This window comes from Catharus ustulatus, chromosome 10 (genome assembly GCF_009819885.2).
Source record: "Catharus ustulatus isolate bCatUst1 chromosome 10, bCatUst1.pri.v2, whole genome shotgun sequence".
Classification (NCBI taxonomy): domain Eukaryota; kingdom Metazoa; phylum Chordata; class Aves; order Passeriformes; family Turdidae; genus Catharus; species Catharus ustulatus.
The window spans coordinates 6,395,923-6,418,698 of record NC_046230.1 but is presented as its reverse complement, the minus strand read 5'-3'; the positions used below and the strand labels follow the sequence as shown (position 1 = coordinate 6,418,698).

Sequence of the window (22,776 nt, the reverse complement as noted above, 5' to 3'; positions counted from 1 at the left end):
ATTTCCTCTTTATGTTTTTTTTCTCTATTATACAAATTTATTACAGGAGGAACACCCTCTGTACTAAGCAGAGAAGTGAAAGCCTTAGTCTGATTTATTTTTGCAGTATTCTCAGACTTGTGAACAAATTATGTCAGTGTATGAGTTTGCTGACAGTGTGTGAGATACATTGCTGGATTTACTGTGGATGACAGGTGCTTCCTGACAAGACAAGAACTAATTATAAAAAAGCAACCAAATACCACTAGATCTTAGATCTTTTCTGACTGGATTACAAGTTGGAAAAGTACTTACATCTCTGGCCTTTTCAACGATGCAAATTCTGGTGAAGGTTTAGTCAGACTTTTTGCAGACCAAGGGTAGGAATTAAATTGGAAGAAATTATATTTCTCTCAGCACTGTAATTACAGTTCTCTCTCCTTTGCATTAATGAAGCCATAGACTTATTTGATTAAGTGCAAGGCTGATATACTGCAGTAATTATTTCTGAGGAGGAGGAGATGAGGCTGATAAGAAAGGGTCTGTATCCTAATGAAAAAGTGGTATTTTCTGGCACAAAGAAAGTGGTTAAACCAAATCCAATATTCTGTTAATCTACAGGCATTCGGTAGTAGCTGGATATAGGGGGTGGGGGGGAAGCTTGGGTTTCAAAGAAGAGCCATCCTAAATTGGAAGAAATGGACTCTGAAGCAGATCCAGTCCTATTCACATTCCACCACTACCTTCTTCTTTCCTAATTTATGATCAGTCTGATCAGATTGCCTCAGTTGTCTTTAACCCGAACCATGACCAGCTGAGCCCTACGATTGTTCATGTCCTTTTAAATGGAAGTTACAGCATTTTCTGGCACTGCCAGAGTCAAAGTCATTATAGGGCAAAATGTTGTCAATAGCCTTTACCTTGTCTTTTCCTTATTTGCATGGAAGAGGAAGTGTGGTGGAATGTTTTTGGTGCCTGGAAGGGGTGTTGTACTTAAGTGCTCCTGGACCCTGCAGGAGCAGCCAGGACTTCCCTGGCCAGCAGCAGAGCTGAGCCCAGTTCTTGGGGTGACTATCACCAGCTCAGACACAGGTACAGAGTTTTGCATTTCCTTCTGGTAATGGCAGTAGCTTAAATTTCAGCTTTGAACTGCTGGTGTTGGCCCTCTACCTGTGGCATTGGCCATGGATGTGAAGGGATGAAGCTTAAAGCACCTTGGGCTGATGAGAGCTCTTTCTCTCAGGAAGTCATTGGCCTTTAGCAGGCACCATCCCATATGGGAATTGACTTTTACAAAGTCATTACATCATTTTGTGGAAAACTTTTAATGTAGTTTGTCAGATTTACCACAATCTCTACTGTTTATTTTATTTATTTCATCATTATTGAAGTAAATGTTCTGGATTACTTACAAGTTCTTTTGACTTAGGAAGAAGGCCTAGAAATACTTTCAGCAACTTATGAGAGTGAAAGTAAACTGTATATATATTTAGTCACATAGATATTGATGTAGTGGAATTTCAGTGTGTGGTGACATAAATAATGGCAGTTTTCTGTATTGTTGGTTCAAACCTTCTTTGACTCCCCACTTTGATTTTCAGCTTGTGTTCTTTGTCACTTTAATTAGCTATTCAAAGTGACTTTTTTTTCATTGGTGAAGAGGAGGCAGATGTATTTCAAGAAAACAACATATTTTAAGGTTAACAAAGTATTGCTGTTATTCCTGTGTTATCACAACCTGTCTTGTAGTTTTTTCTAATGGTGGAAAAGACTGAATAATTGTAAAATTTAGGACATCGTATGAATCTATTTCCGCAGATCTCCATAAAACCAGAAAAACTTTCTCACAGTTAGAGTTGGACTTAACAAGAGTTTTTCTTTCCAAAGTTTTGAACCAAAAGAAATAGAGAATCTCACCAACTAGAGCATATGTGTTTCCCGTGGAAATCCTGCTGTAGGCAGTGGCTGTGTGTACCAAGGGTATTTTTGGGGAGCTCCTTTGGTTCCAAGGATATTGCTCACATGTTTGAAGGGATGTCAACCAGAGTCCTCAAAGTACTCCTTTCAGATTAGTTTGACAACAAAAAAGGCATGGAATCCCATGCCATTGGTGACTGCAGCTGTAAATTGGCCTCTGATCTTGGGAACTGTGTCACGTTTGGAGTCTGAAACTGCTGCTGAATGGCAGCAGTCAAGTTGCTCAGTGACCTTTCTACTCTTAACTCCATGTCTTGTAACAAGAATTTTGTATTTTATGTGTATTAGTTTTACTTACTGTTTAGAACCAGCTGTAGATTCTCACTTCTTGTTCCCTATCATTAGGACACATAGTGGATATCATTAGAATTCGGTCTTTAGAGCCTTTGAAGACAATTTACTTTTGATCTGCAAGGGATTGTTCTAAAGCTGTGGCCTACCAAAAATCTTAAATTATTTTTGCTGTTCATAGAACTCTAAAATGGGTTTGGTGGGAAGGGACCTTAAAGCTCATCTTATGCCACCACCTGCCATGGGCAGGGACACCTTCCACTACCCCAGGTTGCTCCAAGCACTGTCCAGCCTGGCCTGGAACACTTCCAGGGATGGGGCAGCCACAGCTTCTCTGGGCACCCTGTGCCAGGGCCTCCCTCCCCTCACAGGGAAGGATTTCTTCCCCATATCCCATCTGACTCTGCCCTCTAGCAGTGGGAAGCCACTTCCCTTGCCCTGTCCCTCCATCCCAAGTCCCTCTCCAGCTCTCCTGGAGCCCCTTTAGGCACTGGAAGGGTCTCTGAGCTCTCCCTGGATCCTTTCCTTCGCCTCCAGCTCTCCCAGCCTGGCTCCAGAGCAGAGGAGCTCCAGCCCTTGGAGCATCTCCATGACCTCCTCTGGTCTTGCTCCAGCAGCTCTTTGCCTGTCTTGTGTTGGGAGCCCCAGGGTTGGAGGCAGCTCTGCAGTGCTGGTCTCACCTGAACAGAGGAGGAGAATCCACTCCCTTGCCCTGCTGCCTGTGATGTGGGATGAGCCCAGGATGGTGGCTCTGTGGGCTGTGAGCATAAACTACTGGGTCACAGTCAGTTTTTCATCCAGCAGTTCAAATTAGGGAGTCTGACACGCACTGACATACTTGCATTTAAAGAGAAGAAAATCTGTTCAGCTGTTATGCCTGTCTAGATGTTATCATTTCATCCTGGCATGGCACCATCAGTAGAATCTCAGCAGACCACATTATTTTCAGGTTCAGAGGAAAGGGATCCATTTGTTTTCATATCTTGTTTTATAATTTGGTGAATTGGATAAGTGGCCAGTGATGGAGTATCTTTTTGCTCAGAACAGTGAAAAGGTTAAGTTAGAGTTGGCAGCACTTTGATATGTAATTTTCTAGCCATTGCAACAGGTTCAATTGTCTTTTCAACCAATCACCATGGAACTTGCTTCCAGAAGATGTAAACTTTTCCATTAATATAGAGAAGAAAATCTATGTCAGTCAGTTCCTGGTACCACTTGTGGGTATTTCAATAACAGATTGAATCTTAAATCCTGATAAACAAAGGAAGGAGATCCAACTGCCATGAATTTTTTTATCTGACTTACAAAGGATTTAATCTTAGTGATAATGGTGCAGAAAGCCAGGCTGAGCTACTCTTTCTTCTCAAGATTTGTTTATTAATGTAGGTTTTTGGGGTTTTTTTTACACTTTTCTCCCCCACTTTTTCCCCCGAAGATACCAGACTTGTGGGGCTGGAAACCACAATAGTGGGTTTGTTGAAATAGTGAAGGTTTGTTGATGATGCAGAGATGGAGAAATTTGCCTTACTGGTATCATATGCTTATTCTGAAAGAATAAGAGTTTTTAGTAAGAATAAAGAAAAAGCTTATTCTGATGTTTCATTCTTGAATGTATTTGTTGTCAACTTTTAACTAAACCCATGAATTAGAGTTTAATTTCTGATGTTTGCATTTGGAGTTGCTTACCCTTGTATCAAACAGATATTTCTTTTTTTCTCCTTTTTGTGGTGTGTGAGTACACTTGAGCTGTAAATATTTTTGAATATTTTTTCTGTCCTGTGTTCAGCTCCACTTGCAGTACTTACAGGAGAAAGTGGCAAACAGGAAAGGTTCCCAGCCCAGACCCATTAATAGAAGCATTTACAAACCGTTATGTCTAATAGTAGTGATGGATATTCTCACTCTCAAATTTTATTATTCCTCCCTTTTTTTCTCTTGGTTTCCATGGTAACCTGTAACAGCAGGATTATGCTTCAATTATGTGCTGTATCTAGAGCTCTGTGCTGGCTACTTCCTTGGGAAGAGCAGGCTGCTTTTGGGAAAGGTGAGCAGTCCTCAGCCTGGGAAGTGCTCCCTTCTGCTTGTGCTGAGCAAAGCTTGCAGTTCCTTCTGACTGGGAGAGACATCATAATGTGATGAAAATACATTTAACTCTTAGGAAGTTGGAGACTTTGATCTCATGCAAACAGTTTAAGGTGGCAGTGATTGTGAAAACAGGCAGTCCTCCCTGCATTTCTTTCTTACTCTTGTCAGCCCTGTAATAACAGCAACCAAGTATTAAATGTCACAGAATCCCAGCATGGTTTGGGTTGGAAGGGACCTTAAAGCTCCTATTGTTCCACCCCCTGCCATGGGCAGGAACTCCTTCCACTAGCCCAGCTTCCTCCAAGCCCTGTCCAACCTGGCCTTGGACACTTGCAGAGATGGGTCAGCCACAGCTTCTCTAGGCACCCTGTGCCAGGGCCTCACCACCATCACAGCCAGAAATTCTTCCCAATATCCCATCTAACCCTGCCCTCTAGCAGTGGGAAGTTATTCCTCATTGTCCTGTCACTCCAGGCTTTTGCCCAGAGTCCTTCTCCAGCTCTCTTAGAACTCCTTTGTGCCCTGGAAAGTGCTACAAGGTCTCCCTAGAGACCTATAAAAATTAATTACATGTATGAAGTCTCATTTGTAGGGAAAATGCAAAGAAAAGAAGGGAAAACTGAAACATCTGTAACAGTGGAATGAAGGATGGAAAGGTAAACTTGTGCCTTTAAATGCAGCAAAATATAAAGGGAAAGGAAGAAAATATGGATTCTGAAAACTGCAAGAAAGGAATGTGTTCTTTTGAGGACACATCTCCACAGAGCAGCTTAGGAAGCAGGAAAAAAAGCAGGTGGGCAGGTGTACATCCCAGTTTTGCTTTGCTTCAACAGCTAAAGTAGCAGTTTTCTCTTTTCTCCTCATGAACACAGCTGGGGGACTGCTTTAAGCTACTGCAGAATGATGGAGCCAGAAGTACCACTGAACAGGGCCAGGAATGACAGTGTGACTCCATCTTGGAATATTCTCATCAAGCAGGTGATGCATAGTGTAAATCCCTTGGTGTTTATGTTGTGAGCTTCAAGGACAATTTCATGGGGGAAGGACAAGAAAGCAATTCATAGGTAAGAGTCTATGTTGACAGGAATGAGAATGTAGTTATGCCCAAAAAAAACTGTATAGAAAATTCAGCCTTCTGGTTAAACTTAAAAATGTGAGTATTTTACAGCAAAGGCACCCTGATATTAAGGCTTACAGACATCTTAAAGTTACAGTGAGGGAGAGGGAGCACAGAAAAGTCCTAAAAGGAAAATTTGCTGAAACCTGGGAGAAAAAATACTGTTCATTACGAAATAGTCAGAAAATTAAATACCCTTTACAAAATAAAACACCTGATGAAGGTTCTGGTAAAATATTTGGTTTTACTCTGTATTTTCCCACTTTAAAGATTTTTTTTCCACCAAGCTGTAAGACACAACCAGAGGAGTTACAGGATTCATTAACCTTGTCTGGTGGAAGGTGTTCCTGTCCGTGGCAGGGGCTTGGAATGAGATGAGCTTTAGGATCCCTTCAACCCCAACCATTCTAGAGTCAGCTGGCTGTTTTATTCTGTGTCTTGAATTTGTTTATCTACCAGGAATTGTATGATAATACATGGTGTGTTTACACAGCCATTTTTAATTTGCACAAAATACACCATTTCAGCTAATTCTGGTAGTTAAATTTGTAAGGTAGAGGATCCAGAGCAATGTAAGAGGAGTTATTTAAGGCATTTTTCTGATTAAACATGCTTTACTTGCAGTGTTCCTCTGTGTGTTTTTCTTCTTTCCTTTTTCCTTAGCAGCACTTGATTAATTTTCCCCCTTGAGTCCACCATCTTTATGTTAATTAATATGCTCAGACTTTTCATTCCCACTTGTATTTCATCTGCCATTTATTACTATTTGTCTTTCAGCACTCTTTTCGGGACCTGCTGCTTTATTACTTATGTAAAGTTTTGGGTTTCTAGTATTAATAAGTTTATACAGGTAAATCTTTTTTATATTTTGCTCTCAGATACTCCTTAGTGAATCTTGGACACAGACTGCTGAGAAACACATTGTATGTTGAGCTTTCCTAGTTTTCTGCTCCTGTTTCCACATTTCCATTTATATTTGTCCTGTCAACACTTGCTGTGATCTGTGTGTGTTCCAGCAGTTTATCTTCTCTCGATTCTGAGGTGACAGTTCCCTCTTGCATTGTATTTTTAGAAGCATATCCAGACTTTTATGGATTTTGGCTCTAGTATATGCTCTCTCATTCTCTTAGCCATGCCAAAACATGTTGAGCAACTATTCATTGTGTTGTTTTAACTTCAGTTTTGATATGACGCTTCCTCTTATTTTTCTATAATAGCCAAGTTCCAAACAAAAATTCAAAAATTAAAGTTTTCCTTGGGGGAGGGGGGGGGGTGGTTATCAAAAGGATTTCTTCTAGTTATATTTGTAAATCCCTTTTAAGTAAAGATCCTGTCTCTGCTCTGGAAATGGCCAATCCAGGAACAGAATCATTGATATCATATGCTTTTGAGGCAGCAGATAGAGAATCTGTGCCACTCGTGGAGGGGAGGTTTTTCAGATAACATGTGACATGCTTAAACCATTGCTGTTACTGGTTTCCTACCCCTCCTCAAATTGCTTAAAGACTAAGCTCAGAGTATTTAGACTTCTTAAAGTTCATGGAATGGAAACTTGAAGTCCTTGATTTTTTCTGATAGATACATATTTGCAATAAGGAAAAAGCAGGACTGGAGCCTAAGCCCTTTTCCTTATGTTCTCTGGTAAGGAAGGGCCTTTTCCTGCTTTGCCCTTTGTTCTTATGTTTAAAGTTTTACATCCAAAGAATGGTGTCACACTCAGAGTACCTGGAGTTACAATTGTTTATATGCTGCTTTTGTGTACATTCATCCATGAGACTGCTAGGTGGATATCTGAAAAATGGGGAATATGCAGCTAGGGACTGTCTTGGAGATAGTTTAAATTGTCCAGACTCCTACAGGAACCTCAGGAATAAAAGCAAAAGCAGTCTGCAGCTTCCTTATCAACTCTCTTGTAAGAACCCCCTTCCTACACTTCTTCCTGGGTTCATTGGCTGCAGCAGAGCTGCACATGTCAGGGAGACAACAATGTCATCTCTACAGCTCCTGTTCCCTTCCCAGATCCTTCTGGTGTCTGTGCTAGTGAAGCCACACAGAACAGCAGACAGCCTTCAGAGGCTGGTGACTCACCAAAGCTGACACTTAAAAAGATTAAGTCAAGGTTACACACAGCATCTGAAGTTTAGCAGTTCTTCATTTCTGCTTTAATTTCTAAACACAAAGATGAGGGCTTTTTTGCATGTGATTTCTCAAATTCTTTGTGTTTCCTTACAGGAAATAGTTCTGTACATGTGTTCAGATAATCATAAGGTAAAAAGAGACTTTGGAATGGGCTAACAGCTGAGAGAAAATGAACTGTTTTCCTAGAAAAGCAGGAAGAAGTAATTATGTAAAAAAGGAGAATTCCTCTTATCTTGCTTACTTTTAAATGAGGAAAGATAAAGACATTGCTTTGTGCCACCTCAGCTAATTTTTTCATTGTCTTTTCACAGGTCATTGTCAGTAAATAAGTGACATAAGTGATTTTATGAGAAGCAGAAGTAATGATGAGGGATTTCTAATGTATCTGTGTTCAACTTCCCTGAATTATACAAAGGCAGGTGAATGTGCTCATGAAGTGCAGGGTAAGCTGTATGAGAGACAATATTGTGGATGCTGTGTAATTCCAAAAAAGTTGAGGATAAACACTGCTAGGCAGGATGTGGTTGTGCTGCAGGTGAAGCTGTTCTTGAAGAAGCAGCAGCTTCTGTCCTCTTTGTTCCTGTCTGTCTCCAACTCAGTGAGAGGCTGAGATTAACAGATATTGGGGTCATGATTCACACTGTTCCCCAATGACCTCATTGGCTTCTGTTCAATGACCTGCTTTTGTGAAATTCATTGGGACACTTTATATCCAAGACCAGTCAGGTTTGGTTAAACAAAAAGATTAGAATTTATTAAGCAGCACAGTTATAGACAGAAGTGCTCTCAAGTCTCATTTCCTTCTTTCAGGTTAATAAAAAAAAGCATAGAAATATTGCCGGTAGATGGTGGCTTTCACTTAAAGAGGGAAATCAAATGTTTTAGATATAAGTTGTTTCCATGATGTTTCTGTGTCTCCAGTCTCACTTTTTGGAGGACACCAGCTTTCCTCAAATTGACAGATAAAGTTCTTTACCTTCTTACAGCAGTTCTGCAGTGCTTACAAAGCCTCTGTTTTACTGTTGTTTAATGTGTTGGCTTTTTTCCATCAAGTAAAGGCTATGGGAGGATACCAGTCAACCTTGGCCTTGTGGCTATCCGAATGGTGCTGTTGAACACTGAAAAGTAAGGATTGGCTCTGGGAAACCTGGAGCTCAGCAGTCTCTTTGGTGTGTCATTGCTAATAAGGTTTGGCACTGTATAGATACCAAATGCAGACACCCCTGTAGTCCTGATCTTTCCTTTCCATGTGCTGGACCAACAAACAGTTACAGGAAAATGCAGATGCCCTGAACTGAGGATATTTCTTCAGAGCTGTGTTTGGGAAGCTCTCATGCAAGTAACAGCAGCTTCCTTGAGGAAAATGAAGAAAGAGTAGTTCTCTCAAGGGACAGGAGACAGGTTAGCAAGGAGCAGAGTATGAGGTCCATCAGCAGCTGCAAGGGACTTGCCTTCAACTTGCTGAGCTCTGTCAGGTCTTTGGCAACTCCCACTTGGCAACTCCAAGGTCTGGCCTCTTGTTTCTCTCTTTTTTCCCTCTTAGTTTTCTTTTCAGATACTGTGTTTTGTGGACTCTAGAACCTGTCACATCAGTTGAAAATCTCCAGATAATTACTTCTCTTTTTGTATTTTTTAGGACTAGCCTTTCATCTTCCCTACTTTACTATTTCTGAGAAACACTGAGAAATGCAGGTAGAAATAAGAGTAACAGATGGCTGAGGAAAGGATCAAAACTCTATCAGGGAAAGCAGAAAGACTGAGGGAAGGAGGATAGATGTGACTATCTAATGCTCCTGTGATCATCTTTTGCCTCCTGACTTTTTGGAAAGTGGAGGTACCATGTTTTATGGCATTTTGTTTTATGAGGGAGAGATGTTGACACTGAGTAACCAAGAGGATTGTTTCTTTGATAAAGAAAATACCTTTTAGCAAAAACATGTGTAGGCATGATGCAATGCTGACAAGTGTGTGTGTTGGTTACTGCTGAGCTGTGGGAGCCTGCAGATGGGACAGGCCCATCCATAGAAAGTGAAAGGAAGGGTGGACACAACTAAATGTCCTTGGTTTCTTGCAAAGTGAGCTTGAAGTTCTTTGAAGCATGAAATGTGGGTAAGTGTGATGTGGTTAAGGGAGTCAGTCTGGATTGCCTTCTGGGGAGTCCTCTACTGAGCGAGGAGAAACTAGGCAGCAGCTCTGCTCAGTTTTGAAAAGGTTTAAGGAAGAAGTTGCTGCTTCCTTCAATTACTGAAGGACTAGAGAGAAGTGGACTGCAGACTCTTCACTCAGTTCTGTGGCAAGTAGCAGACACAAGTTGAATTCAAGTGGGGAATTCTAGTTTGACAGAATGGAAAGCATTTCTGCCATGTGGTCAGGCAGTGGAGGCAGAAGGACCCCCTTTGTGGGTGAACCACTGTGCACTCACTGACCTAGGACATACTCAGACTCACTTGGTCTAGCTGGGATCTCTGCTTTGGGAAGGATTTGGACTAGTGACGATCAGGAATCCTGCCTGAAATTATTCTACAATTTTAGACTTCTAAGAAAGGTAAGAAGCTTTGAGTTTGTCCTTCTATGGACAGCATTTGGTGAAAATAATAGGAAATAGAACGGGGATAAATAGTCTGTGTTAAAATAGTAGTTATGTACTTACTGCTTTTAAAATTGGTGGATTTTTAGCTATCCAGAAGAATGCATAATAAAGAATTTGTAGTGTATGAAGCCTACTCCAGTATGATGGAACAGAAATCCATTATTTTTCCTTTGAGAAGTACTCCGTGTTTTAAAAACTGCTCTGGGGTTTATTGTGGAAAGTACAGTAGTGATACAAAGCAATGGCTCTCCCTTGAAATGAGTTTATTAGACAGATTGGATGTTCTCAAGGCCTTTGTTATTACATTGTCCCACACCTGAGTTTGTGTTATAACAAGAGACACCTGGTGCCAAGCCTCAGCTCACTCAGCAAGTACTTGTGGCCAGTGGAAAACTCCCCCAAGAGCCCTGGAGTGGGGCTGTGCCTCAGGGACAGGGCACAGGTAGGATGCCTGTTCTTAGCAATGGCAGTACTGTTTTCTCTCCATCGGCTATAGGAATGCTTACACAGCAGGAATGTGCTCATGTTTGGGTTATCAGGCTCTTGTCCTGTCACCTGAACCCACTGAGAAGTGTCTGGCACTGCTGTCTTTGCCCCCTCAGATCAGGTGTTTGTGTACACAGACAGGTTCCTCTGTGAGCAGGGGAAAACTTGGGCTCACACTGGGCCCCTCATTTCAGAGAGAAGCTTTGGTGGGGGCCTATTCACAGGGTAGGTGAGTGGGGCAGAGCAGATTTGTAAACAGCCTGTGATAAAGGCACTCAGAAAGAGGAGATAGATCTAAATGGACTTAGTGCAAATATTTACATTGTTGTATCTTACACTTAACTTGGAGCTCAGCCTCCACACTACCTATGTTTATATTGCTGGATTTGAGTCACTTCTGACAGCAGGCAGCCAAGGGCTGCTTCCACACTTGTGCTGATAAGCTCTAGTTACATTCTGCTCTGGGAGCCTGCTGTCGTTGTGAATAATCTGAAAATACAACCCCTGTGCTTGGCAGTGCAAAGTTAAGAATTAGAAATAAAGGGCAAATTTATCTGTACATATATTAGACATCAAAAATCTCTCTCAAACTTACATTACACCTGCATCTTAAACATGGAATATAGCTATGACCATCCCACTTCCTAAAGGATACACTAATTTAGAGAGAAAAACCCAAGCAATGTGGAAAACAATGGCAAATAGAAGAATAGTTTTACATGCATTGCAAAAAGATCGTGGTTTATCAAATAAAATGATCAAGAAGCAGTTTTAGAATGAGGTGCCTTCTGAAGGAGTGTGGGGCTAAACTGCAGGTTACATTGGTGCAGAGTTCTGGGGAGATAGAAAGTACAAAAGATGATGGATGTGCTATAAGCTGTTCAATCCAGTAGTCACAGTGTGCCCTAACCCTGTACAGCTCAGGTAAACTCTGAACTACTCCCAAATGTGAGATTCAGGTGATGCCAAGTTGTGCTTGCATTCTGCCTGACACCCGATTCTGATTGCTGAGTACAGGAATGCCGAGGTTCATTTGTTTCATCGCATCCACCAGGAAGGTTCTTAACAATGTCTGCTTACAGCACATGAGCAGGAAGCACAGCATGAGCAGTGCTCAGAGAAATGAACCTTGGGAACAGCTGGGAAGTTTCAGCCGAGCATTTCTTGCGTGTGTGCTTTTGCCTCTCTCCTCAAATGTGAGTGTCCTCTGTGGCCACAGACTCCTCGTTCAGCCAGAGTGACCTGGGCCAACTGCAGAGCTGTGGTCTCCCAAGTGCAAAAGCTGTAAGGCATTGCCAGGAACAAACTACTGCCTCTGGAGCAACAGAGGCTCCTCAGCTTTTCACTCATGTTCATCTCACTGGCTGCTGTTTGAAGTTACCTGGCAAAGAGGTTGGTGCTCTATGAGAATTGCTGCTTTAAGTCATCAAAGATCTATCTTATGAAATATTCAGTACAAATACTAGATTGCAAGTTTAGCTTCTTTGGTTAGTAATTATGTGGCTTCATGTAAATTGTCTCTGTGAGGATGCAAAGCAGCTTACACTTGGCAAGTGCAAATGCTATAGAGCCATTTCAAACCAGCCTTATCTGCCTTAAACCCAGAGCAAGGGAGTTTGCTTTATCAAAATTTTAAGACTTAAGCACATGAAGTGTACTGTTTGTGTTGCACTGAATTATGTAGGCCTACTTCTTTTTCTGCTAGCAGTCTGGGGACTGAGCATGCTTTCTTGCTGAAGAACGTTTTACTAGTTTCTGCCTATGACATCCTTTGGCAGTGTTGGCTGGCAGCTGTCAGTCTAGCTGTTCTAAATAATTGTGTGACCAGCAAACTATTGGCTCAGTTTTTATCCTTTCTTTCTAAGCATTTATATCTGCTATGGAACATATTTTATCAACATCTTTACATGGAAGGATCTATTGGTAGGTTCATTCTGTTCTGAAAACTGACCGTTTTTGCTCTCTCTGTTTTCCTGGTTTTAATCTGAAGACTTTTATTGCATATGATTAGTGCACATCAGCTCCTTTAAGAAAATGAGGGAGATCATGGTAGGATTTTGAAAATGTCTCTGTGTTGCATAAATGTATGACTTTTAGCTGGTTATTGATGCCTCATGGAGCTCCAGGGGGGTTGTGAAGAATTACTTGACAGAAATAACATCAAACCTTGAGCAGACACACCAGATCTGTAGTACAACACCTCTCAGTCTGACACAGCAGTTACATTTAATGCTGGGTGGTTCTTTGGGTCACTCCTGATTTCTTTACTTTTTCAGGTTTTTATTCTTCTGACACTCAACATAGTTTAAGCAAGTAACAAATTCTGACACATAATTGCAGTTTCAGAATTTCATAGGATCTGTTTCCTTTAAAGCAGGGATGAAATTTCTATCTCTTTATACTTTAAGAATATGTACTTTTTTCTTTTCAATGAGGGGAAATAACTGGATTGTCAGCGACATGTATAATTCTCTTCTTTGTAAAAATCCCTGATTATCTTCAATGTATTTCTTCCCATACTTGTAATGAAGGAATAGGTGCCATCACTGTTATCTTCTGGATCAAATAGCATTTTGGATTTTAAAAGAGATGAGCAGTTCAGATCATACAAAATCCTAGTTACGTATATAAAGTTACCAACTCCATAATCTCATTCAGAACATTGAACTTCTAAGTGTAATACAGAATTGCTCTTAAAATCCAACTATTGTCATTGAGTATCAGAAAGAGCAAGGATTTGATATTAAATTCCACTGTATTGTACAGTGACCCCTATGTTAGTAAAAAAAATTAATAAATCGTCCTAGATTTACTGATAGCTTATAGATATTGACAGTAGTATCATTATTGATTGTTTTAAGCACAGACTCATGCAATTGTTTCTATTGGAAAAGGCCTCTGACACTACTGAGTTCAATCCTTCCCCAGCACTGCCAAGGCCATCACTATCCCCTGTCCCCAAGTGCCACACCTAAATGACTTTTACATCCATGTAGTGATGGGGAGTCCACCACTGCCATGTCAGCCAGTGCCAGGGCGGGAGAACCAGTCTGGTGAAGAAATTATCCCTTATATCCAGCCTAACCCTCCTCTGGCACAACCTGAGGTCATTTCCTCCTGTCCTTTTGCTTATTACTTGAGAGAAGTGACTGACCCCTAGCTGGCTACCACCTCCCTTTAGGCAGGGAGTCAAAAGATGTTCCCTGCACCTTCTTACTGAGGGTGTCCTCCATCCCCTCATCCAGGCTGTGGCTGGAGATAGTAAACAGGACTAACACAACATTGAGTCCTGGGAACACCACTTGTGACTGAACACCACCTGGGCTCCATTCCCCACTGCTCTCTGGGCCCAGCATCCAGCTGGTTTTTCACCCTGTAAAGCTCTGCCCATCCAAGCTGTGAGCAGCTTGTTTCTCTAGGAGAAGGCTGTGGGAAATGATCAGGGGCTTTACTGAAGTCCAGCTAGACACCTCCACGCTCTTTCCCTTATCCACTAAGCAGGTCACAGAATGGGTCAGGGGTCAAGCAAGGCCTGCCTTTCATAAATCCACATTGGCTAGGCCTGGTCCATGAAACTAAATTTTTTTGTAAGCTCTGAGATTTTATTGAGATTCCATACTGGATAAGGTGTCTTCTTCTGGGCTAAATCTGGTGTGAAAGGACAGCAGAAACAAGATAATTTCTAAATGACAATAGGAACAAAGTGTTTCCTTCCTTTTTATCTAAGTTTTATAACCCAGAATAGTAATGGATTTCTGGGCCTGGTGTAGTGAAGGAGGTAAAATTGAACATACTTTATTGTGGTCCCTTGGAATTCCTGTTCTCTCCCAGTGACAGTGTCTGTTGGATGTACATGCCATCGTGGGCACAGAGTGGGGTCTGTAGGTGGCAGTCAGGGACTGGGAGCAGAGAGCACTAAAGGGCCATAAGGACAGTGAAAGGACACTAACAAACAAAGTTTCCTCATTCCACAGTCAAGATTTCCTTTCCAGATTTTCCCAACTTCAACAGCCCCTTGCAGTAAAGGTGGCAAAGCTAATGTAGTTCTCTGTAATAACTTTCCTGTTCTTCATTCAGTTCCAAAAAATTGCATGGAAGGATTTTTAGCAAAATCAGGATCTGAAAATTCAGGAAAAGGAATTTGCCACTATATCCTTGTCCTGTGTAATGTTTGCATTTGTTCTGAAATCCAGAATAGCTTTCTTGAAAATGTGTAGGTGACAGAAGGGGAGAGAAACCAGGAGTTTCTGCTGGAGGCATCTCCTATGAGCCATCAAAAGAAGGCCAGATACAAAAGCTTTACTACTCTTTATACTTGGTATATAGGATTGCATGATGTACAGCTTAGGAGAAGGACTCAAACTAGTGAGGTGCTATCAAGGAGTAGAATAGAGCAAGTTAAAGGTTGTTCAGTGAATTCTTACAATGTGTTGCTGACAAGTTTTTGATACAGAAAACTAAGAACACAAGTGGAAGATGATCTTCTCTAGAGGAAATTCTCATCATTGGGATGGAAATCTAATGAAAAAAATAATAACAATAATGATAATAATAGTAGTAGTTCTAGTTCTGTGATAGCAGAGTGGAAAACAAAACAATAACAGTCTTCAAAAGAGGAAGAGAAAAATAGATACAAAATTTCTGTGTGGGAAGCACAACCAAGACAAAAAAATAAGAGACCTGTTCCAAGATTTATATTTGAGACTCAACTGTAACCTAAAGCCAAGGAGGAATAGGAATTAAAGAATGAATGACTTGTTTAATTTATGTACTGTGTAATGGTCTGAAAATCATCATGGAATTTGAAAAAGAAAAATACTAAAGGTAAAAGATACAAGAATTGCAGGAGCATAATGATAAAAATCAGAGCAACTCATCACATGTAAAAAATGAAGAGTAATAAAATTCTCTTCCAGTATGTAGCAGAGTGGATAAGCAGTAGCTCAGTCAGAGAATTGGACTGCAGCAAGAGAGTGGACTTTTCATGGCTGTACTGTATATAAAGTCTTCACATTGCAAAGAGATTTCCCAGAACACATTCAAACATATTTTTGGTTTTGTTGTAGGAGGACAGACTTAGGTGAACCATTAGAATTCTTTTTAACAGTTATCTGTGATTCTCTGATAAGGTTTTAATTGCACAAGACTGTACTTATTTTTCCACTGGGATTCTTGCTGATACGTTCAGTAAGAGTTCACTGGCAAAAGCTGCTCTAAGGATGAATTGGCTGTGTGCCTTAATAGGAGGCTTCTATCTTTTGAATATTGCTTCACTGGCAGCAGAAGTTGGGCAGTGTAGAGTCTCCATGCAGCAGGAAGAATTAGGGAATAACAGGGTGTTATATTCCTACATGTGTGGAAATTCAACCAAATATTTAGACTGACATCTTTCTCAAGTCTTGACCTCTGGTCTCAGCAAAGAGTTTCAGTTACAGGGACAGAAATCAATAGAAAGTCAGGAGCCCTGGTAGATTGAGGAGTCTCAGCATCTATTTGGATATGCTTCAACTGCCCCAGTACTGCTTCTATTTAAATTAATTATTAACATCTATTGATTCCAATGAGGTAAGAGCTACTTCAGTGTTCTTACGTGATTGTGAGCAAGCTACAGAAAATGAACTTTTCTACTAACCTGCAGAATTTTTTAGATTCAGGCAGCTCTCTTTTGGAAACGGTCAGTGAAAGTGCTACAGCAGAGTACCCTGGCCCAGGCTGAGCACTGAGAAATCGTGGTCCTGATGGTTTGTCTTCAGTCTTTGTCATGCCACATGGAATTTGTCAGTGCCACTTCTCAGACAATTGAAGACTGAACTAAAGGACATTATAGAAGTGGATTATTCCTTATGATCTAAATTCTAAGTGGGGCAAAAGGTATAAAAGTTGCACATTGATATTAAGGGACATAAATACTGTCCACCCAGCAGTTCTGTAATCACCATCCATCCTCACAAATGTTTTATTAAACTTGGGCTCTCTTGGCAATATCAGTGAGGTTCTGGTGCTGTGGTCCCCGTTACTGACTTTGAGCTGATGCAAAAGAGCACACTGTGTTTTTCATGTGCTTTCCTGGCCAAAGCTCCTTGTGTCTTCTTCTCAATGCCTGTATAAATCTTTCTCCTGTTTTTCTAGTTTGTGTGTTTGAGAGATCAGTCTAATCAGTTACCATGAATTTAAGGAACCACAATTAATCCTCCTTTGGCAGGAGACTGGGCTTATTTCATATCCATTCACCTCAGTGAATGCAATTTTGAGCTGCAATTTTCCCACTGCTTTTCTTGCAGCTTACTCAGTGTGGGCAGGTGGTCCAAAAGAGAAGGGATGAAATTGTCTCTGTATCTTTGATGAATAAAGGTCCCAGAGATGAAAACTGACCATATAATATGGGTAGTATCCTCCATAGTATATAATCTATTGCCATCAGCAATTTAGATTTAAGGGGTAAATGACTGTGGGCTGCTAGAGCTGATGTTTCTCTCATTTGACTTTCCCTGTAGGAATCCCAGAGCTGCCATGTGCAGGAGGCCATTGGATGTGACACTTGATGTGATGGTGTTCCCTGATTGCCAGCAGTGGTCAGTGCCACTACCTCCTATTTGCAGCAGGAAAGGCAGTCATGGGACCACCCACATCCCAGTGGTAATCCTCTTTAACTCCTGGTAGTAAAGGCTGGTTGTTGCTCAGACTTGAGGGCTTCAGCATCCTATAGAACTCTTGGAGATCTTTATTGTTGCTTTACTTTTACAGGACTTACTGATAAAACTGGTTATTCTTCTCACTCTAAATACATGTTTTCAAGCCACTGAGTCCATGGTGTGTTATATTTCCCAGAAATATTATATCTGGTTTTGAACTCAGTTTAAGATTTTTTAAAGTGTATTCATCCAGTTTTGTAAAGGCCACTTTAATCTCTCTTCTCTCATTGAAATTAGGTTTTGTTCTCTGTTTGGGTTTTTTCTCTTCTCTCTTAAAGGCCATGTTGGGTGCTGTGATCATTGACAAATTGTATGGATATCTGTTTTAGCTGAAAGTTAAACTGGGATTTGGTCATTAAGGAAATATACTTACATGTCAGTGAGAAGACCTTTTAAAACACCATGTATTTGAATAGGTTTGACCTGAGAACTTAATCCTGAAGTAAAATAGGCTTCTCAATTTTTAATGGATTAAGACAATTTCACTAAGTAGAAAGTGGGAGTGTCATGACAGAGATAAAGCTCAGCTTAGAAAAGGACATGAAATCACTTGAGTAAGGTAAAGACTTCAGGGATGCATGCCACTCCTTCAGTTGTGCTTTACAGATAATCTGTTACATTTTAAAGATTCACCTGAAAATGGAAAAGTTTTACTTTTCACTAATCATAAAAACTGTGAATTTGAATAATTGTCAACAGACCATTGCAGTGCTGAGATGTTGTGGTGACACTATGAAATCTGAGCAAAGCCTTCCTAGCTACTTACAGTGCTAAATAAGTTTGTCAGAAAAACAAATGGGGTTGGGTGGTGGAGAGGTGGTGGAAGGAAAAGCATCAGGCCAGAGCCATTGCCTACTGCCAGATAAGCAGAAACACTCCTCGTGCTTTCCTTGACTTCTGTAAACTGGGTCCTGAAAAGTGGGGGAAAGAATGGGACAGGACAGTGGGTAAGTGCTGTTCTCCACTCTCAGCACTTGCTGATGCTCCTGTGGCAGTGTGGAGCTCTTGCCCACCCTGGGAGATGGCAGGAGTGTGTCTCATGGTGTGCACACCCTCCCTCCTGCTCCCAAAGAACTGCACCATTGTTTGTTAGGAGGTTTGCCTCACCTGTGACTCCTTTGCATGGGGATCAGTGATACTCTGAGTGCCCAGAGAGCAGTGGTACTCTCTCAGTTCTCATGCAAGGTAAACAAGGCTGGCAATGACTGCAGGGAAACAAGGCTATGGCAGGTTATTAGAAGATGCTATAGATAGATAAGAATAAACTTAGAATTAGGGTTATGAACCAGTAAAATAGCAAAGGTCAGTAGATGACTCTTTGACTGAGGGGCATGCTGCCAGACACCAGCATGCTATGAGGGAAGGGGGCATTCCTGCAGCAGAGGGGGTTTGCAATAGTACCTGTCCATGGTTCTGAGACATTCTGACATCCTGGCAATCTGCTTCATTTGGTCAAAACAAACTTTAAGGATTGGAGGAAAGATTAAAATATATTTACATGTACAGATGATTTCCAAGCTGAGAAAACACATTTTCAATTGTCACATGGTGGTAGTCTCTTGGGTTCCTGGTTTTATGTTGATATATTGCATTAGTAATTGTTTGTTAATGATATGGAAATTACCGTGCACAAATTTAAATTGCCGTTGTCAGAGCTGAAGTTGACAGTATTACCCACTATGAAACAGATAACAAATATCATTTCATGAAGAAGCAAAGGCAATTCAACAAATCAATATTTCATTTGCTTTGTAAAATTCTACCTGTACTAACATAAAGAGACTTGGTATGCTCTAACTGTGGTTGCATGTTTTGAAATGCATATATTTCCAATGCTCTTTTTTTAAGGAATAAAATACCAGAATTAAAACATTTGTGTAATATTTAGTATGTTTAAATTACCTTTATGTATCCTTTGTAGAGTGACTAATACCGTTAGCTGTTAAGCTGCTTCTGTTATGGTCTGAATTTTTGAAGCCATGCAGTGGATCATTAATCCAGTTGAACTTTTTGCAAAAGCTGAGACTCACTCTTTGTAATGTTAATAATGTTGGGATGGATTTTGTAGCTCTGCAGTTTGCTTATTTTTTCTGAATTTCTTCCATTAACAAAAGAAGATTGTGAAGTGATGAAGAGATTGTGCAGCAGCAGCAGAAAAAAAAAGCTTTATGTTGCCCTGGGTTATATGGTGAGATATTTAGATAGTGTCTACTTGCAGAGGCAGTAATATGTCAGGATACTTTATTTGTATACTGATTGAATTTTGATCAAGACACAAGAATCTTCATTTATAGCTATTGTGTTGTTCTATTTTCAATTTTGGTAGCTTTGTTTGATTTACAATGAAAAAATAATCCTATCAACTCCAGTGTTCAGGTAACAAGGGGAATGGAAAATCTACATGGAAGAATAACAGAGATACAGTTGCTGCTTCTGGTGCTGAGCTGGCTCACATCTTGGCTGAGCCCTTTGGAGACTTTGGGTTTGGAAAATGAGCCTCAGTAAATAAACCATGCTGGTCCTGAGCTGAGCAGTGTGAAAACTCCCAGTGGGTGCACACAGAACATGGGTCTCTGTCATCCAGGGCATTCAGCACGGAAAGTGCAGAACCACCAGGAGTGGCCATGGAACTGAAAGATGGTACTCATTGGATTTTGCACTCAAAACTGAAAGCCTTGGGCAGCTGCACACATGACACGAGTCCTCCATGGCTATCACTGCTTTATCACACTTGGCTTGGCTGGAGAGAGTGAAAGGATGGAAAATGGTACTAATTCCTCATTCAAAAGCACATTACAGAATATACGAGTTCTCTTTTCCCTACTTCTTCAAGAGACAGCCTTTTTGAAACTATTCCTTTTATTTTTGTACTCTGCACACTCTTATATATATCACTGAGCTGTTTGATTAGCAACAAAAAACATTGATATTTTGATGTAGCAAAACCATGTTGTGTTCATTTCTTTTGTTCTTTCATTACATTACAGGTACAGTAAGAATTGAAATGTTCAGGAACATGCAAAATGCAGAAATCATAAGGAAAATGACAGAAGAATTTGATGAGGTAGAGTATGCAAATAGTTGTTTGAAGCATTATGAAATATATTACCATATACTTCTGGTTTAAATTAAAAATGCAGTGGACCAGTGGATAAATAATGTCTCAGGATGGGAAACTGCACTGACAAGCAAAGCAGCAACTTCAGCTGTCAGATGTGGAGTAACAGGGCAGAGAGAGGTTGATCAGAGCAGGCAGGAAGAGGAACTGGAGAACTCATCCCTCTGAGAGTGATGAGGGCATTCTGGGTGCTGAACTTCAGTTCTTGGGAGTGCCATTGTACAACACAGAGCTCCAGATTCCTGACACATCAGATTCATGAGATAGGATTACAACATTCTCTGTTTGCTCTGAGCAAATTCATGGTTTGTGCATTTTTAATGGCAATTTAAACCAAATAGGAACTTGACGTGAAAATTACCATTTTGGAACAGTGATACAAAAATACTCTTTCAAAAGAGCTGAGCATTTTGTTTGAAACAAGTAAATTACAATTCAGACTGGGTATCTTCTGTCAAAATAAACATATTTCTAATGGTGAATGCTTTTTAGCTATGAGATTTTTGAACTGTTTTTTCTTTGATTTTTGGTGTATAAAAAGCTGAATATTCTGAGCATTTGTTTTGTTTAGTGAAGAAGACTAAAGGTGGAGCAGGAATTTCTGTAGGACAGCAGTGTCTCTGACCAGTTCTAAGTGAAATGCCAAGACTGTGATCCAGAAAGTTAAGCAGGAAAACAATAAATACAATAAATGCTCTTTTTCAGGATATACATAATTTCGTTCTTTGCCAAGGCCTTGATTGACAAAATGTTTCAGTAAATGGCTGTGGGGCTTGCTACAAAAATATAAAATTGTTAATCCTAGGCTGCAACCCAATGACTATTTTGAAATCTGGAATAAACTGTTGGCATTTCACCCATAATAGCTTCCCCAGTACCCCAGAATCCCAAACTTGTCCCGTTGTTCCATGAATGCTGCAGGAATCAGCTGGCTGCCAGCCTGAATTTTGCATTTATGGCTGGCATTGGAGTATTGATTTTCTTCCTCATGAGTGGAAAAATTCTTGTGCAAGATTTAAACTATGGGAATAACATTCACAAAGTTCACCTTGGGACAGGGAATTCCATGGACATCTGTTGGCTGCAGTGGTTGGCTACTTGGGGAGTAGGTTAAAAATGCACCAGACAGAGATGGGTAGTTAGACACAACACTTCAGATTGTGAGAATCTGTTCCAAAAGACTGCATGTACACACACGTTGAGAAAGCATATGTTATGTACCAAAGTTCACATGTAGAGATCCATCAGGTTATTTTGGTGTGGTTGAAATGGTGTGATTTGGTTAAGCGTGATGGCTAAAGGGTTTGTTGTTTAGGAAGTTCAGGTTCAAGGTGTTTGGTTTCACCTCCTCTGTGCTGACCCTGCTACCTTTGCACGTTTCAGTCTGGGTAATAAGTCCTGAGGAGGAAAGTGTTCCTCACAAAAACACAGAATAAATGTGTACAAATGGATGTAACTTTGGTACTACTGACTTCTTATCATGGCTGAGAGATTCAGGATGGAGCATTCCTGCCTTGATGTTTTGTATACTCTGGAACTGGAGTACAAATCAAGTGGTCAGGGAGATGTATACTCAGGCTTTTTCACTAAGGGGGAAGAATATTTTCTGATTGTGGGGGGACAGTCTCCCTGTAATGCAGTATATGCAATGAATGTAGTAAGAGCAGACCTGGGGAGGCATTAAATTAACATGCCTAGTCCAATTTTGTAATAATTTTTTGAAGATGAAGTGTATGAAACTGTAGTAAAATTTCCATTGCTGCTGTCAGAAGGCAAGTTTTACCACTAGATAAAGTCTGCATTTACAAGATAAAACAGGGCAGTGTTTGCTTTTTGATAAGGAAACTGTAAGCTTAAGTAAACCATACTCAACTGTAAGCTTTAGCAAAGCAAAGTTTGGGGGGAGGGGCAGCCAGCTGATTAGAATATTAACCTGGAGCTGAAGTGGGGATGGAAAATGACACAAACTGTCAGTCACACAAGCCTTTCTTTAGGTTTTGACCTTAAATACTTCGAAATATTCCTGTCTCGTCCTTTGCTCCCACTTCCTGACTGAGGATACAAGGAAAAGAATTGAGTCTTGATACTTATTTTGGACTTTATGGAGCCAATACTGCAAGTGGAAAGCAGTTACAAAGATGTTATTGCAAAAGTGAATTTGTGCCAGGGAGCTGAACAATGATGTGTTGTTTTGTTTTTATTCTCCCTTGGCTTGAAGGAACAAGATGATGTTTAGTTCAGAGCCATAGACCACAATGGCTGCACCAACATTAAAATAAATTAAACTGAGAAACCTTTAATA

At 40.6% G+C, this 22,776-nt stretch overlaps 1 protein-coding gene across 3 annotated transcripts in view; it reads left to right on the top strand.

Moving 5' to 3' along the window:
- Window positions 1-22,776, top strand: part of STAG1 (stromal antigen 1) — a 169,938-nt gene that overhangs the window by 73,104 nt on the left and 74,058 nt on the right. For all 3 annotated transcript variants that reach the window (XM_033069129.1, XM_033069128.2, XM_033069127.2), the window contains one exon: window positions 20,344-20,420. In XM_033069129.1, coding sequence (XP_032925020.1) covers window positions 20,344-20,420 — 77 coding nt within the window. The remainder of the gene's footprint in view (window positions 1-20,343; window positions 20,421-22,776) is intronic.